At 39.1% G+C, this 17566-nt stretch overlaps 1 protein-coding gene across 1 annotated transcript; it reads right to left on the bottom strand.

Moving 5' to 3' along the window:
• Positions 1-17: 17 nt before the first annotated feature.
• Positions 18-16248, bottom strand: hdac1 (histone deacetylase 1). The gene is made up of 12 exons (XM_028461124.1): positions 16097-16248; positions 14263-14375; positions 12641-12758; positions 12481-12555; positions 11065-11203; positions 10030-10171; positions 9855-9947; positions 9660-9768; positions 3434-3814; positions 3202-3357; positions 1950-2001; positions 18-369 (listed from the first exon to the last, which is right to left on the bottom strand). Exons 1-12 carry the CDS (start codon positions 16143-16145, stop codon positions 342-344), a joined length of 1455 nt encoding a protein of 484 aa, XP_028316925.1. The 5' UTR covers positions 16146-16248; the 3' UTR covers positions 18-341.
• Between the last annotated feature and the right edge of the window lie 1318 nt (positions 16249-17566).

Below are 17566 nucleotides of genomic sequence, written 5' to 3'. Positions count from 1 at the left end.
GATATTGTAAACAAAGATTCTGCTCAAGCTTTTTATTATTAAAAAGTAATAACAGTACACATATCAAAGTCCAAACAACTGCATGGTTTCATGGAAGAAAAAAAACACCAACATTTTTACTTGTTCATCCAAACGCTGGACAAATTCAAGACCTCAATAAGTTACTGGACTGGTATTGGCTGATGGAGAGAATGTGGGAGGAGTTTTCCCAGAGTGGTTTTAGTTTACAGTCCCAACACTTGTAAACTAATGTAAATGTGACTGAACCAGGTCTGGTTCTGATGGCGAACAGCTGCCTTCACAATAGGACACAGCATAGAACCATCCACACCTGCTGGACTTCAAGTGGTTTTCACTTCCTCTTTTGGTCTGAAACACAATGAGTGGTTAATTACGACTTTACGGTCTATATCTGTCACTCATTTAATGACACCACTTTAGTGTTATTCAATTAATAATGCATTGGATATTATACAGCACTTTTCTAAAGCTGAGCTAGTACATACAATAGGTACTAGTCCTAGAGGGCACCAGTTAGAAAAGCGCTTCCTAAATACCAAGTTTACATTTCAACATGCAACACTTTATTTCTCCTAATTTGTGCAATTGTTTCATTTTCATTACATAGAAAATTATCATCCCATTTTCCTTGATATATATATATTATACCACAATCCATACACCCAGTCAGCAACATTTAAAGGTTAGTTAATTTAATACTTAAACTTTATCACGTGCAGCAGTATTTAACTCTAATAAGTAGCAACTACATCAGAGTTTAAATCCTGGAAATTAAATCAGATTTTAGATTGAGCTCATTGTTTACAAGAGATGCCAACACCCAATTTCCACTGGATGCGGCTCCGCTGCATTACGTCACCGGAGCTGATAGGTTTCCACCTTAGTCTAAGTGTTAATTTCCATTGGGTCCGCTGCGTGTCTGCTCCTTTCCAGATAAAATATCAGGTTACTTTTCAAAATAAAACACTTCAGATTATATTTCAAGTAAAAACGTCATGTGTAAAAACAAATTCACATCCACTATATTGATTCCTCTCATACTGTAACTGTACTGGAAACTGTAGCAACTTTGATTTAGTTCATGTTTTACTGGTGCAGTTTTATCTCTTCTCTGTTGGCTGTTGATAAAAAATGTGGCTATGACAAATCCAGAGAGTCCAACCTTCTTGTTCTCCTTCGTTAGGAACACTGACCTGTTTATTGTTGCGTTTATAACACATACATTTAACTGCGTTCTTGTGCGATTATATAAATATCGTGAGAACTGCTCTGTCTCATGTCGTTCAACCGGAGCGCACTCAAAACGCAACCAGTATGAATTACCGGACGGCAGACAGCGGTGAAATACCGGATCGGTCCCGTGGCGCAGCGGAGACGTATCCAGTGGAAACACTGGGTAAGGGTCCCCAACATGGTCCATGAGGGCTACATGGAGCCCACCAGAACTGTGTTGGTGACACCTGTCATTAGGGCTGGGTATCGCCAGGTAGCTCGCAATATGATATATCGCGATAGATCGTAATTTTGGCACACCTCCACCTGTCATAGTCACTTAAAGTGCTTTACATTGATGTGCATTATACTTTCACTCCACACACAATGGTGGTAAGCTACTATTGTAGCCATAGCTGCCCTGGGGCAGACTGACAGAAGCTAGGCTGATATAGTGCGCCATCGCTCCCTCCAACCACCACATTCATACTGGGCAATGTGGCTATAAAGTGACTTGGATAGAGCGGGATTCGAACCCCCAACCCTTCGGTTATTGGACAACCTACTCTATCACTGAGCCGTGGTCGCCCCAACCTTAATATATTTTAAATATCTTTGCACATATACTTTAAAACTCAGATATTTATCGAAATACAGCAGTGAAAATATAAACCACACTAACAGTGAACATAAATAATTCCTGAGTGTTTCTTTACCCAGATGTGTCCATCTTTTCTTCTTCCTCCTTCTCTTCCTCTTCTTTCACCTCTGAAACACAAACATTCCTCATCAGTATTTCACTCAGAGCAGAACTAACAATAGTTTACAACAATTTCCATTGATACTGACCACAAACAGTTTGATAAATAAGAATTATCACATGAGACAAAGTGCTGGTGTGATATCTACAACAGTATTAAACCACTGCTGTATTCAGCACAACCTCCAGTGTTTTATACAATAGTTCTACAAGCATTTTATTAGTCAACACTATTAAGTGACAAGAGATTCTGATTTGTGCCTTTCTGAGCTACTTTGTAGGTATTTGTATAGTTTTCAGATCTACAGTACCATTTAGAAAAGCACTTCTTAAATACTACATGTTCATGTTTTCACTTTAAGGGTAAAATAATAAGGAAGGCTAGCAGTGACTTAAAATGTTTAGGTTTCAACATCAAACACTTAATTTCTCCTAATTATTGCAATCGTTTCATTTTCATAGAAAATGATAATGTTCCAATTTTACTAGCTTCTAACAAACAACTTTTAACTAATCTTATAACATGTAACATTTGAAAAATGCAACAATGTCATTTACAAAAAACTTAATAAATACATTTTATATATCATAGTATAGTGTATATAACGTACTACTCACCATACGCAAAGCTTCATCACATGCAGTATATAACTCGACTAACTACATCTCTCATATAAAAAGTAAATCAGATTTTAGATGAAGCTCATTGCGGGCTACCTGGTGCCCCCGGGCCCCATGTTGGTGACCCCTGCTTTAGACTGTTGCTTCTCCACATCAGTTTTCCTTTTTCTATTTGCTTTGTAACCGTCGTGCCTAACGCCACGATGGGGACTTCAGTTGGATCGTCCGCCATTACACTTTTACTATAGATCGGACTGTGAACACGCACCAACTTCAAATAATAATGCCCCACACAGCTCATGGAGCCCCGTTTGTAAAAACATCTCTGATTGGCTGAAAAGTCACGTCACGTTCCTGGATTTCTAAAGCTCTCACTCAGGGCCAAGAGAAGGAGCAAAGGTGATTGTAGATTTGTGACCAAATGAAACCAAAAAACTTTACATACTGCAGCTTTAGGTCAAGGTAGGAAAAGTGGCTCCTCGTTTACTTTAATGAACAAGTGATAGAACCTTAAATCTTTGACCAGAGGTGATAATATTATTAGACTCATTTACACAGGTCGGTCTGTTTCCGGTATATTCTCCTACCTTTCTTCTCCTCTCCTTCTTTCTCCTCCTCCTTCTTGACCCTCTTTGTCTTTTTGTGATTGGCTGAGTTCCTGCGCCCCCCTCCCTGGCCCTCGGCCTCATCTTCTGAGTCAGAGAACTCCTCCTCACAGGCTCTCCTCTTGTCGTGGGCTCGGACTGAAACACACAAACGCGAGAGGTGGAGTATTAGTGTTCATGGCTGTGACCTCTGACCTGAGTAGATGAGTCTTACTAGAGATGCGTTTGTCAGGGTCTTCCTCCTCTTCATCGGCGCTGTCTGCGTGCGGAGCGTCCTCGGGGATGGCCTGCATCTGGACCCCCGGGGCGTGAGGCAGCATGCGCAGGTTCTCAAAGAGCCGCTGTTTGATCTTCTCCAGGTACTCGGTGGTGTTCTGGTTGGTCATGTTGGACGGGCTGATGTGCAGCTTGAAGTCCGGTCCAAAGTACTCAAAGTAGTCGTTGTAGGGCAGCTCGTTAGGGATGGACGAGTCCAGGGCCACGGCCGTCTCGTAGGTCCAGCAGCGAGCCACGTTACGGATGGTGTAGCCACCGCCCCCGAGCATCAGCAGGGGGAGGTTGAAGCTCTTGATGTACTCCACACACTTAGCATGACCTGCAGGATTTCACACAGCTGCATTAGTCGTCATCACAGGAGCTGAAGGAGAGAAACATCATCAACTCTTATGGTGCAAAGAACACGTTCTACTGTTACTGAACTCAGGGTTCCTACAGCTTCAGTCAAATGCAATTAAGACCTTTTAAGACTTTTCAATGCTATTTGAAATAAAATTTAAGACCGACTTCACAGTAAATACAATTGGGGAAAGAAAACCACATCAATTACATAGGGTTAGGGTACATTTTTTCCAGTGTCTAGTGCAGACGTGCAACCGGCAGCCCCCAATTTAAACACACAAAATTACAGTAAAATACACCAAAAAAAAACCAGACTAAAATAATCAAAATCACGATAAACACACAAGATGACAAAAAAATAGCCAGAAATCCTGGAAACAAGAGTCCCGCTGCAAACACGTCACTGTTTTGTAGTTGGTTCTGCTATTGCAATTTTTTTTAAACAAATACTACCAGTTATTTTGAAATGTGAGACATTGTTGAAACATTGATTTATGACATTTTAATGACAATTAAGGCTTTAATTAATTTAATGCCTTTTAAGGGAGACATATCATGCCTTTAAATCCTTCCTTTTTACATATAAATCATACAGTTGTGGTTTATATTAAGTGGAACTGCAATGCTTGGGTCTGAATTCCTCATTATTATAGCTCCACAGGCCCCTTTTCTACCACTTTTCTGATGTGCTTCTAAGAGCAACTCGTTTTGGTGCGGTCTCTTTAAATGCAAATGAGGCACTTCATACCCCGCCCCCTCTCCAGGTTGCAGAGGTGACACTCGGTTCAACTCCACCCTGTTCGGCCATTTTTGTAGTTTGATAGAGATACGATTATGTAGCGGCGCATAAACTTTATATTCACACGTTATTTACAAAATGTCAACAACGGAAGACTTGTCCATCCAGCCGTACATGTTCGAGCCAGAGTCGGACCCGGCGGAGCGAGATGAAAATGAAGATGAACCTAAAACGAACACACAGCGCTAACATATGAAGACGGTGCAACTGCTAATGCTAACAAAACAATGACAGGGAGGTCTTATTGTTCGTCGTCTCCAAAGATAGAAGGAATTGAACCCTCAATCAGACGAAGTCTTTCGGCAAATCCTTCTTTATACTGGTGGAGGTTGCAGAAGCAGTCATCCTTGAAGTGCTTCGCGCACACAAAAATGATCTGACCCACAGATGTGGGTACATTTCCGTGAAAAATAAAACTCAACCAGGCACTTTGAAAAGGTTCTGATGCTGGGAGACGGTGTAATGAAGCGTGTGGGTTACTACATCCAGCAACCAAACAGTTTGACTTATTCTCTCGTAACTTCAGCATCCTTGAGCTTGAACTACAAAATAAAAGCGAGAAATAAAAATGGTGGATTGCTCGAAGTGTTGGACCTGGAGTTGATGTCCTAATTTGGCAGTTCCGCTGCAAGTACTGTGACATTATTGTTCAAAAAACGTAATAGAGAATAGAAAAATCAAAAGAGATTGAAAAATATGACCAAAACAGAATATAAAGATATCAACGGAGCACCTGAAGAGATTAATTTGAACTTTTCTGTACTTCTAAACAATCTAAATATACAACAAAATGCATTTAAAGGCTAAAAAAGTGGATTTAGCATGATATGTCCCCTTTAAGACTTTTTAAGGATCCTCTTCCTGGTGCTAAAAGTCCCCATCAGTGTTTTAACAGGACGTGTAACTTCCTGTGGTGGCTTTTATAGCAACAAACAAAACAAAGCCAACAATGGTGGAATGAAGGAAAACTTCAGTGGCTAACCTGAACATTACAGAAGGTAATTCTTCAGGTCTTCAGTGTGAATATCATGAGCTTGGTTTCACTCCTCAATCCAGTTGGTGATGATGAGATTAAAGCCCTGTTCATACAACTATTGGCCTGAAATGTATACTACATTGTTTTACATGTTTCCCACGGTCTCATGTAAACGCACGTTTTAAAGGGGATATATTATAAAAAATCCACTTTTGCAGTGTTTTTGATCACATGAGGTAACTTGAGTGTCCACTGGCACACAAAATGTGAAATAAACCATCCAGTCCTTTGTTTGTGGTCTGTGTAAGTCTTACAACACAGAGAAAAGTGCTCAGTTTCAAATGTTCTTAGTTTGTGACGTCACAAGCAAATGTGAAAAGAAAACACCCTCCTCTCCCTTGGCATCTCCACCCATAACCTGATGAAAGCTTTTGCAAAAGTCCGCCATTGTTTTTCTCGCTAGCGAAAGAGTGAAGGTGTGTTCACTCCATCGCTCCAGTGACGACCAGGAAACAGTGTGTGTGTGTGTGTGTGTGGAGCCGGTGACAGGAGAGAGAGGACTCATCACTTCTTCTCCGGCCGTACGTTTACGGCACTTATCATGGACAGAGCTGCTTTTAAAGTTTAAATGATCAACTTACGGAGTTACTAACTAATGAGCTCACCCAGAATGTAGGCTTATTGAAGTTAATTTTGCTGCGGTAAGTTGAGGAAGAGTAGAGCCGCTGCAGCCGTCTCACTGTAAGGAAGGGGGAGCTGCTGCCTCGGCTCTACAGACAGTGAAGGACGGGGAATTATCGCTTGAAAAGTTCAAATTTCAACTTTGAGCAAGTAGGATAACTTGAAGGGAGTTCGTTTGAAGTTGCGTCATTTACATTGATGTTGAATATAATATACCCAGATAGCACGCAACGTCTCGCCGAAGTCGGCCTCAGATCGTGCGTCGGCATTCTACTAATAATGCGTCATTTTCGGTGTTTTTTCCCCCCAAATCGGTGATACCACTTAAAATTGTAGAACTGTAAAATGTCACTTCCATGAAGCTGTTTTTGTGCTGGGGCTCTTTTGGCTATGCTGCTGAAAATACATTTATAATCATGAACTGTGTCTTTATTTTGTCCACACATAATAAGCTATTTAGTGGTAGTATATTGTTTTTTTTTGTTGTTGTTGTGATATTGCCATATTCCTATCAGATTTAAGCAAAACTCGACTATGGATATGGAGATATTTATAATAATTGAATGATCTGAGCTAAATAAAGGTTAATATATAAGCTGTAGAAAGGCCGTGCTGAGTATCTATAATCCATCGCCAAACTCAGATGGCTCCGCGACGTCTCCCCAATGGCCAAAACGCTCTCCATAATGTGTCTCGCTGATGCAACTTCATTCATCATGCCGACGTCGGCGAGATGCATGTGTGCTATCTGGGTAGTCACTTCAGTTGCGTTCAGTGTGAACGCACCTTTAGTGTGCCACCCCATGGAAGAAAGGGACAGGTCTTTGCAACTGGAGAGACAAACCTCTTGAAAATGGAGCGTTCTGAAAGAGCTGGATTATACAGGGTCCTAAACCTCCTGTTTTGCTTGATTCATGTTATGTTTTGACTAAACCTCACCACGGATATGTCATTTAGACCACAGGGAACTGTTTTAAATGGGTATATGTCCCCTTTAAAACACAAAAACAGTAACAGAAACAAAACTTGTGTAAACAGGGCCTAAAACTATAATAAAATGGTAAGGTAATGAGTGGGGCGGGGTTTAAGATGTGGTCGAGTGTATTTTCCATGTGAAACAGGTGAGACAAAGGAATGGCACTAATTATATATATTCCAAGCAGCTACATTAAATACTGATTTAAAGTTACAGCTTTAGGTGCAAAGACCTAATCATCCCACTAGGGTTTACCATTTGTTAGATTGTATGAAGTGTTGTACTTTAATGATAATGTTTTAAAGTAGGATTACACATTGAAAATCTCTTCCATTAATATAAGATCAATGTGTGTAAGTGTATTTATGTTTAATAGACGGTGTCTGGAGAGGGCTCAGGCAAATTACAAACTACAAGCCCAGAGCCCCTGCTGCTGCTAACGACCTCTGCCTGGCCAACAGTCTGAATGAGTTCTATTGTAGATTTGACAGACAATGGGACAGACCTGACTCCAACCCCCCTCACACCTCTGACCAGCCTCACTCCAACACCTTCACCCCCCACATCAAAGCTACAGTTTCACCCCAGCTGCCTACAGAGGCTCTCTCCCCTATCTTCCCCCCCTCCTCCCCCCCTCCTACAGAGACACCTTTCTCCATCAAAGAGAGAGATGTGAATAGACTTTTCAGGAGACAAAACCCCCGTAAGGCTTGTGGACCGGACTCTGTCTCTCCCTCTACCTTGAAGCACTGTGCTGATCAGCTGTCTCCAGTGTTCACAGACATTTTTAACACCTCACTGGAGACATGCACCGTACCAGCCTGTTTTAAGGCCTCCACCATCGTTCCTGTCCCTAAAAAGCTGAGGATCACAGGACTTAATGACTACAGACCCATCGCTCTGACATCTGTGGTCATGAAGTCCTTTGAACGCCTCATGCTCTCCCACATCAAGGACATCACCGACCCCCACCTGGACCCCCTGCAGTTTGCCTATAGATCCAACAGGTCAGTAGACGATGCTGTAAACCTGGCTCTCCACTTCATCCTCCAGCACCTGGACTCCCCAGGCTCCTACGCCAGGATCCTGTTTGTGGACTTCAGCTCTGCTTTTAATACAATAATCCCAGCTCTCCTTCAGGACAAGCTTTCCCAGCTGAACGTGCCAGACTCCACCTGCAGGTGGATCACAGACTTCCTGTCTGACAGGAAGCAGCACGTGAAGCTGGGAAAAACCATCTCTGCTCCCCGGACCATCAGCACTGGATCTCCTCAGGGCTGTGTTCTTTCTCCTCTGCTCTTCTCCCTGTACACCAACAGCTGCACCTCCTCTCACCAGTCGGTCAAACTCCTGAAGTTTGCAGACGACACGACCATCATCGGTCTCATCGCTGATGGAGACGAGTCCGACTACAGGTGGGAGACAGACCGGCTGGTGTCCTGGTGCAGCCAGAACAACCTGGAGCTCAATGCTTTAAAGACAGTGGAGATGATAGCAGACTTCAGGAAGAACCCAGCCCCCCTCACCCCCCTCACCCTGGGAGACTCTACAGTGAGCTCTGTAGAGTACTTCTGCTTCCTGGGGACCATCATCACTCAGGACCTCAAGTGGGAGCTGAACATCAGCTCCCTTATCAAAAAAGCTCAGCAGAGGATGTACTTTTTGCGGCAGCTGAAGAAGTTCAGTCTGCCAACAAAGATGATGGTGAACTTCTACAGCTCCATCATCCAGTCCATCCTCTGCTCCTCCATCACCATCTGGTACGCTGCAGCTACGGCCAAGGACAAGGCCAGACTGCAGCGTATCATCCACTCTGCAGAGAAGGTCATCGGCTGCAATCTGCCCTCCCTCCAGGACCTGTACGCCTCCAGGATTTTGAGGCGTGCAGGAAAGATTGTGGCCGACCCCTCCCACCCCGGTCATAAACTGTTTCAATCTCTCCCTTCTGGTAGGAGGTTTCGGTCCATCAGGACCAGAACCTCCAGACACAAAAACAGCTTCTTTCCCTCTGCCACCATCCACATGAACACACCCCAAGTCACCCACTGAACCCCCCCCCCCCCCCACCCGATCACCACCTCCACCAGCTTGATACCTGCTGCACTGTATATATATATATTTATATTTATATTTATCCTATTTATCCTTTATTCTCTATCTATCCTTTATTTATCCCTCATCCTTTATATTTATCATTATTATTATTATTATTGTTGCTGGGTTGTGCTTTGTTGTTCTGTTTTTATTTCTTTTATTTCTTTTTGTTGCTTGTTTTGTGCACCAACCACCAAGTCAAATTCCTTGTACTGTCCTCAAAACTGTACATGGCAAATAAAACATTTCTGATTCTGATTCTGAGAAAGAGATGATGCATCTTAACGTGCGTTTACCTTTGATAGTGAGGTTGAAGCAGCCCAGTCTGTCTCCAGACAGAGAATCAGCTCCACACTGGAGAACCACAGCACTCGGCTGGTACATCTCCATAACTTTAGCCATAATCTAACACACACACACGCACACAAGGATAAACACACTGAACCAGCTGAAACACTTTGAAAACAAAGCTTTGATAAAAGGAAACTCACAGGCTTGAAGATGGCTTCATATGACTCGTCGTCGATGCCGTCTCTCAGTGGGTAGTTCACAGCGTAGTACTTTCCCTTTCCAGCTCCAATGTCCTGCACACATCACATGTTATTGATCAGAGGATGAAATGTGTGAATCATGGTCTGAAAACAGGAGAACATCAGAAGAACCAACCCTCAGGTCTCCAGTGCCGGGGAAGTATTCTCCATACTTATGGAAGGAGACGGTCATGACTCTGTCTGTGGTGTAGAAGGCCTCCTCCACTCCGTCACCATGGTGGATGTCAATGTCAATGTACAGAACCCTCTGGTGGTATCTGCAGGGGATCCCAGTTAGATCAAAGGTTGAGATTTCGGTTACGATGAAAAACAAAAATAAACTACACAAATCTAATTGACATATTAGGTATTAGTATTAGGCTTAATTCCAGCAAGTTGATTTAGTCTTCTTTTTTAAAGTTTATTCAGAAAATTTACTTTGATCTCCTGACATGTTTTGACTGCCAACAGTCAGTCTTCCTCAGAGGCATCTACTGATCGATTTGATGTGTCCTAATGAGTTCTTTCTGGGCGTGACAAGGTTTCCTGTCGCCCCCTGGGACTCTATTCTTCAGAGACCATTGGATGACAGGGGGCGTGGCCAGCCTGAGAGAAGTCTCCTGTTGGCCACGCCCAGAAATAACTCATAATTTTTCTATATATTGATTCTTGTATATATCTGTATTATATTTGTGCATTTGTATTCTTATTATTCAATTTTTCTCTACTGTAATGTGTGCACTTTTTATTTAATCCTTATTTAATTAACAGTTTTTACTTAAATATGTACATTTTTCTTTCTTTCTAGAGTTTATTCTTTTTATTTGTAATATTTCTCAAGCATCTCTAACAAGTAATTTCCCCCTAAGATGAATAAAGTATTTATGATCTGATTCTGATAAGAACACATCAGAGCGATCAGTAGATGCCTCTGAGGAAGACTGACAGTTGGCAGTCGAAACATGTCAAGAGATCAAAGTAATATTCATGAAAAAAGTTGTCTGAATAAATGAAACCTTAACATATTATTAGGATTGCACACGCAGTTAGACCTGGAATGGAAAACATCTAGTCCTGGTGCAACTAACATTAAAAGTGAACTACAACCTTTCCATTTAAACAGGCATTACTAATCGAGCTCAGAAACTGACACAGGTGAAGACGATCTTACTTGAGCAGCTCCAGGATGGCCAGGACGATGTCATTGACGTAGCAGAACCCTGAGGCCTCAGACTTTTTGGCGTGATGGAGTCCACCAGCCCAGTTTACTGCAATGTCCGTCTGCTGCTTGTTCAGCTTCACTGCTCCAGCTAAACATCACAGAGGACATGAACTAGGGCTGGACAATATGGTCTTCTTTTAAATATCTCCATATTTTCACGCTACTTCACAATATACGATACATATCTCTATATTTTGCCTTTGCCTTGAGATGATGCTTTGATGCAGACAATCAAACCAGAATGACAACACTCAATATATATTAATGTTTTCTCTGTGATGTAAATGGGGTTTCCCCCTAACTATTATAGCATAGCGTACCTGTTATTTTAAGGGTTGGCCTCTGAAAAAAATAAACTAAGGTCAGTTAAAGCCAAATTCTAAATGTCACACAGGGACCTTTATTATAACAGAGGTGTTTATATCATCATTTAGAAAACTAATTATGTGCATATTTTAAAAACAACTTCAGCTGACCAAAGTGCTGTACAGTTTTTAATTATTACAATTAACTATCAATTATTCATTTATTATTACTGACAAATGTGAATTTATCAGACACTATTATCCAAAGTATTATAATTGAACAGTTGCCACTACTAACACACGCGCTGTAATGATGGCCTTCTGAGGACTGTCTCTTTAAGGGCTCCATAGTAACGCAAGGTTACACAAGGACAATATAGTCCTATATCTCTTAAATAAATAAATCGATATTTATTAAAAACTGGATATATCGCCCAGCCCTAACATGAACCCCATCCTGAATTGGTGCATCAGGAAACTTTCATTCTCCCTTGTTTTCAGAAATCCTCACAATGTGAAAACCAGCAGCAGACTTTCTACAATAACCCTCGGGGCACCTTTAAAAATAGTTACACTCTTTGGACCCCATTTTTTCAACCACTCCAGACGTAACCATAGACTGTATGCCCTGTTTTTCATAAAAACACAATACTTTTCAATGAAAAAAAACACAAAATATGCATTTTTTTTTTTCAAAAATAAGGTGCAAAGTCTAACATTTGATATGAAGTTATTACAGACATGAGTAGGTTAATATTTGATAGAAACATTGATATTGAGGCATTATCAATTTTAGAGCAATGAGCATTTATTGAAAAAACCTACACTCTGAGCTTGTACCTAAACTGTATTTAAATATTTTGTGCTATAACATCTTGCAATGAAAGCGATTATGGAATTATGAACATTACAATAAATAAAACTCCTGGCCAAAGGTCATAGAATTAGGCTTTAAACTGACTGAGTTTAAAATGCTGAATAAGCAGAAAGTCCACGTTTGGTCCCCGAGGGTTAAAATTGCTGCTCATGGTTGAATGGGAGATTGATGATGAAAACGTACCCACAGAGCCTCCAGTCGACAGCTGGCAAAACTCAAACAGGCCGTCAAACACTGGACAGTCTTCACCTACGTTGACTGCAAAGCAGAAAAATAACCATAATCAAGTTTTATAATAATAAGCTCTAAAAAAGGAGGAAAGAGTGAATGATTGGCTGCTCACATCTCTGCATCTGTTTGCTGTACTCAGACATGTTGTCTGGTCGGATGGAGCGCAGGAACTTTATGTAGTCATCACTGTGGTACTTTGTCATTTCCTCACCACTGGCTTTGTGTGGCCTCTGAAAAAACACGCACACACACACACAAAGTGAGGCCCGGCCCAGCCCATCCCATTCAGTCACCATAACAACTATATATATATATATATATATATATATATATATATATATATATATATATATATAGTCTTTGTACTTAACACCTTAAAGATGAAATACCCTTTAGACCAGACCAGGGTTGGTGTCAATTATAATTGTAATCACGTAATTCATCATTAATTACTATTGCGACGTGATTATAATAGAAATTTTAAAAATCTGTTGCTGTCGTAATCGTAATTAAATTGTAATTGAGTTTAGATGATTGACTTTGTAACTGTTAATTGTCATGCAAATTCTATAAATATTGTCAATTACAATTCAACACTAAACTGGGGAACCATGTTACAGTTCTATGTACGGTTCTACACAATATGTTGTTAAACAATTATTTAAATATGTTCCATATCAAGCTTTCACACATTTTACATTTAAAAACATAAATCTAGGGGTATACAGGCACAAAAAAAGCTTATATGTCCACACCAAAAATATTAAAACCTATATTTTCATTAATTTTGAAGCCTAACAAGGAAACCAATAGATAGGAAATAAATTAGATGATAGATAAATGTTTTTAGTGTATTTTACAGAAAGCAAACAAGAGGAAGGTTAACTTTTATTAAATAATTTAATTTAGGCTCAGTAATTGTGATTAATTGTAATTGAAATTTAGTAATTGAGAGCATGAGTGCAATTGACTTTCTGAGGATAAAAAAATAATTCTAATTTAATTGTAATTGGAAAAAATGCTGGTCATTCTAATCGGAATTGAGTAGTAATTGAACATGGGTAATTGAAAATGTAATTGTAACGGGAGGAATTTAATTGACCTCAAACCTGGACCAGGCTAATCCAGAGCAGGATCAACACTATGATAAACAGTACTATTATTATTATTTTTATTATTATTGTTATTATCATTATGGTGATCAATGAACAAACTGAGATTGTGCATGTGAAAACATGTGCATTTCATTAGAACTGTCCATGATATTTCATAAAATGAGCATCATCGCACAAGGTTTGAATAAATATTATGATGGAAATAAAAATAGAAATATTTTGAAATATGCAGGAAGTAATTTATTAAGTAACATTTAAAAGAAAATTAAAAAAAAAAAAAATCAAAGTGAGCACATATATACGAGGTTAATACCTATTTGGTATCCTTTCATGCATTTAAACCTTTTTTTCCTAACTAAAAGAAATGCAGTTGGACAGAATATTTACAATAGGTGTAATCATTTCACAATAAAATTAATGAATGTCCCTACGGGATCACCCCTTATCACACACAAAGTCTATGAATCAGCTGGAAATGATTGTTCTTCGTGATTCATTCCTAATTCATGTTTGCTGTGTCACATTATTTTAACATGTGCTAACGCAGTTTGTAAAACATTTCAACAGTGACTCTAACTGTAAATGTCTGGCGATGCGTGTGACTGGTGCTGTAACTCACATAGATCTCCATTTTCCTGTACAGTCCGTAGTTGAGCAGAAGGTTGTGCGTCATCCGGATCCTGTGAGGCTTCATGGGATGGCCTTGGCCATAGTAGTAATTCCCAACGTCTCCTTTTGGAATGTGAGAAAAATTTCAACAACTTTAACATCATGACAAACACAGCATTACTAGACATGATGTATCGAATGAGGAAAAATGAATTAAAAGCTGATATTTATAAGTGAATCAGCTGCTATTGGCCACTAAGTCAAACTAAACTAAAATGTTTGGCTTCAGTTCTTTAACATGTGCATATATTTACATTAACCCATTTAAAAATACAGCAACCTGTAAATATTACACACTATACATATACAGTAAAGACAAAAGCATTGTGTAAAATGCTGTATTCATTTTGTTGAATTAAAGTTTTTTTAAGTGAGTATAATATTGGGCTGCACGATTATGGTCAAAATGATCATCACAATTATTTTTATTCTTTTATTGTAAACACAATTATTCATCATGTGAGGGAAGAAAATCTGTATTTCTTTTCCAATACTTACAAAAAAAAAAAAAAAAAAAAAAAAATAGTGTGATGATATCTAGATATGGCAATATATGGCGATATTTTTCCGCACAAACAATTATCGATATGCTCCCGCCAAGTATCGATTTTTTTTTTTTTTTAACAGAAATGTTGCACTAAAATAGTGTCACTGTTCATAGGACACTTTTTCAATTTATTGTCTGTCTGAGATATAAAATAAAAATTGTACTGTATTGTAATTTTTTTTTTGTTTTGTTATGTCATAGATTATCGTAGATTGATTTCTGACCAATATATCGATAATCGCAGTATCGTCATATCACGAGGGAATCGTTATCGTGAGCTTTGTATCACGTATCGTGAGGTACCCACCCCTAATATATATATATATATATATATATATATAAGAAGACATCATTATTTACTGGACATTTTAGGTGGGCCATTTTAATTCCAGGTGTCACCCAGGTTGAAAATCACTGCTTTTAAGGGCTTGAGCTATATCTCCATCATTTCTGAAAGTTTAATCAACTGATGCAACATTCATAATAATCTACTAAAAAAACTACTTTTGAAGCAAAAAACACAGTTACAGGCAGTAGTTGGTGTTTTATAAGAGAGTAAGAAAATCAAAGGTTACGTTATAATCTGTATGAGTGATGCACAATTTATTGGTCAAAGTTCACAATTAATAAACTAGTATTTGAAGACAAAAACACTGCATTAACAAGGACCATGCTAAATTGTTAATATGTCTATATAATCATCACATTCTGCCATTAAAAGATTAAACACTTAAACGCTCTAAATTCAACTGTAGTATGTCAATGTCAAAGAACAATTCAAATATAAAACTCCTGACAGTAATAAATTGGTGTTTATGCAAAAATTAAAACGTTTATTTATTTATTTTTAACATAATAATAACGATGTGTGTGGTTGAACAAGCCAAAGTCTAAGCAGGATGAGAGGATGAATAATGTCTCCATCGTGAATGAATAAACACGCACTTTGACCACCATGGTTCACCACATTAATTATTATATAATGTCATTACATTAGAATTAAACTACCAAGACGCTTTATTGAGTAAATAATCCACAAACACATTCATGCTAACAGCTAGACGAGTTATCAATGGAGAGCTAGCACAAATTAGCTAACATTAGCTAGCCACACAGGCTAACAACCTAGCCCGGTAGCATACTTTGATAAGTAACAATTACAATGCAACACCGCGAAAGCGTCGACAAAGCTAGTTCGCGGGGTGAAGACAGAATGGTGAACATATGTGATATTTACCGTCATAATAGTAGCAAACTTTCTTCTTTGTTCCTTGAGACAGCGCCATCTCAGCTTCAGTCAAAGCTCACCGGCACGCACTGACTCACAGCCAATCACACCGCGGAGCCGCCCGTCCGGGAGATGCCGGTGTTACTAAACGAGCAGTCAGAACCGAATCAGGCAGAAGAACAGAACATGTGGGGTATGGAAAGCCAACGAGGTCAAAAACAGGTGAATTTAACGAGTGAAATACACGTAAAGTACGCGTGAAAAATTGAGGCGTAATTTACGTGTATTAAATTAACGTTTTTTTTTTTTGTTACCTTGACGGCTTTCCATAATGGGGCACTAGTGTCAAACTCGCGGCTCAGGGGCCAAATCCGGCCCTTTGGAGCATCTAATTCGGCCAGCATTGAACTTTAATTGAAAGATTATGAATAATAGAAAAGGTTTAGTTTGGTCATTGTGCTGCAGCTGCAGACAGTAATTAGTCGTCACATGGTCAGCCATCTTACCCCTGATCACTGTCAGCAAAAACAATGTTTTATTGGATGTATTGAAATCCAACCCTCTGAAGGAATTCTCCTACTCTGAATCACAATAATATCCTCTGTCTGGTCTCCAGAGGTGTAAATTGTACTGATACTCAAGTATATAGAAGTACTGTTACTTGATGGAATTTTCATTCAAGTACAAGTAATTCATAGATAAAATACTCAAGTACGAGTAAAAAGTAGCTCAATTAAATAGTACTCAAAGTAAAAGTTACAAGTTACTTTCACCCCCCATGTTTATTTTTGGTAATAAATCTTGCCACACTTCTCTAGCATACAGTAAACATCTGTATAAACAAATCTCCACAAAGTGTATAAAATTAAAGCTTTGTCAAAATGTGCAATTTAAAATAAATAAATAAAATAACACCAATTAATCCAATTCAAAATAATACAAATAATTCTCAGGCTCTAATTATAGCTATATTTATGAACTCTAAACTCAAAAATAACCTCCATTCAATGTTGTTTTGGTGCCGTGCAATACGTTTAATCTGATTGGTCGGCTATGAAGTGATGCATGTTGATCATTTTAAATTTACTCAGTAACGGTTGGGCGTAGAAATGTAACAAATGACTTTACTTCTTTTAAAATGTACTTAAGTACAAGTAAAATTACTTTGGCTCCTTGTTTGATCTCCTATATTTGTAAAACTTATAACAGAATAGAAATAGGAGCAGCGTGACACCCTAAAACAGTGTTTCTCAAATGGGGGTACACAATGGCACTTCAGGGGTTACTTGGTTTGGCAATGCAAACTTGTTTCCCATGCCAATAAAGATGTTTTTGAATTTTAATTTCAGAGAGAGAGAGAGAGAGAAAAGAATGAACAAATAGAGTCAGTCTTGATAAAATGATAAAAACTAAAGAAATAAATCTATTCAGAAGCCACTAAATCACTGTTTTTCAACCTTGGGATCGGGACCCCATGTG

The sequence above is a fragment of the Gouania willdenowi genome, chromosome 11 (genome assembly GCF_900634775.1).
Source record: "Gouania willdenowi chromosome 11, fGouWil2.1, whole genome shotgun sequence".
Classification (NCBI taxonomy): Eukaryota; Metazoa; Chordata; class Actinopteri; order Blenniiformes; family Gobiesocidae; genus Gouania; species Gouania willdenowi.
The sequence above is the reverse complement of the archived record's forward strand: the minus strand, read 5'-3'. Positions and strand labels throughout refer to the sequence as shown.

Coding starts and splice junctions, on each gene's coding strand:
- hdac1 (XM_028461124.1), bottom strand. CDS start 16,145: ATGGCGCTGTCTCAAGGAACAAAGAAGAAAGTTTGCTACTATTATGAC. Junction 14,376..16,096: donor AGTTTGCTACTATTATGACG/GTAAATATCACA, acceptor ACATTCCAAAAG/GAGACGTTGGGAATTACTAC. Junction 9,948..10,029: donor CCGGCACTGGAGACCTGAGG/GTTGGTTCTTCT, acceptor TGATGTGTGCAG/GACATTGGAGCTGGAAAGGG.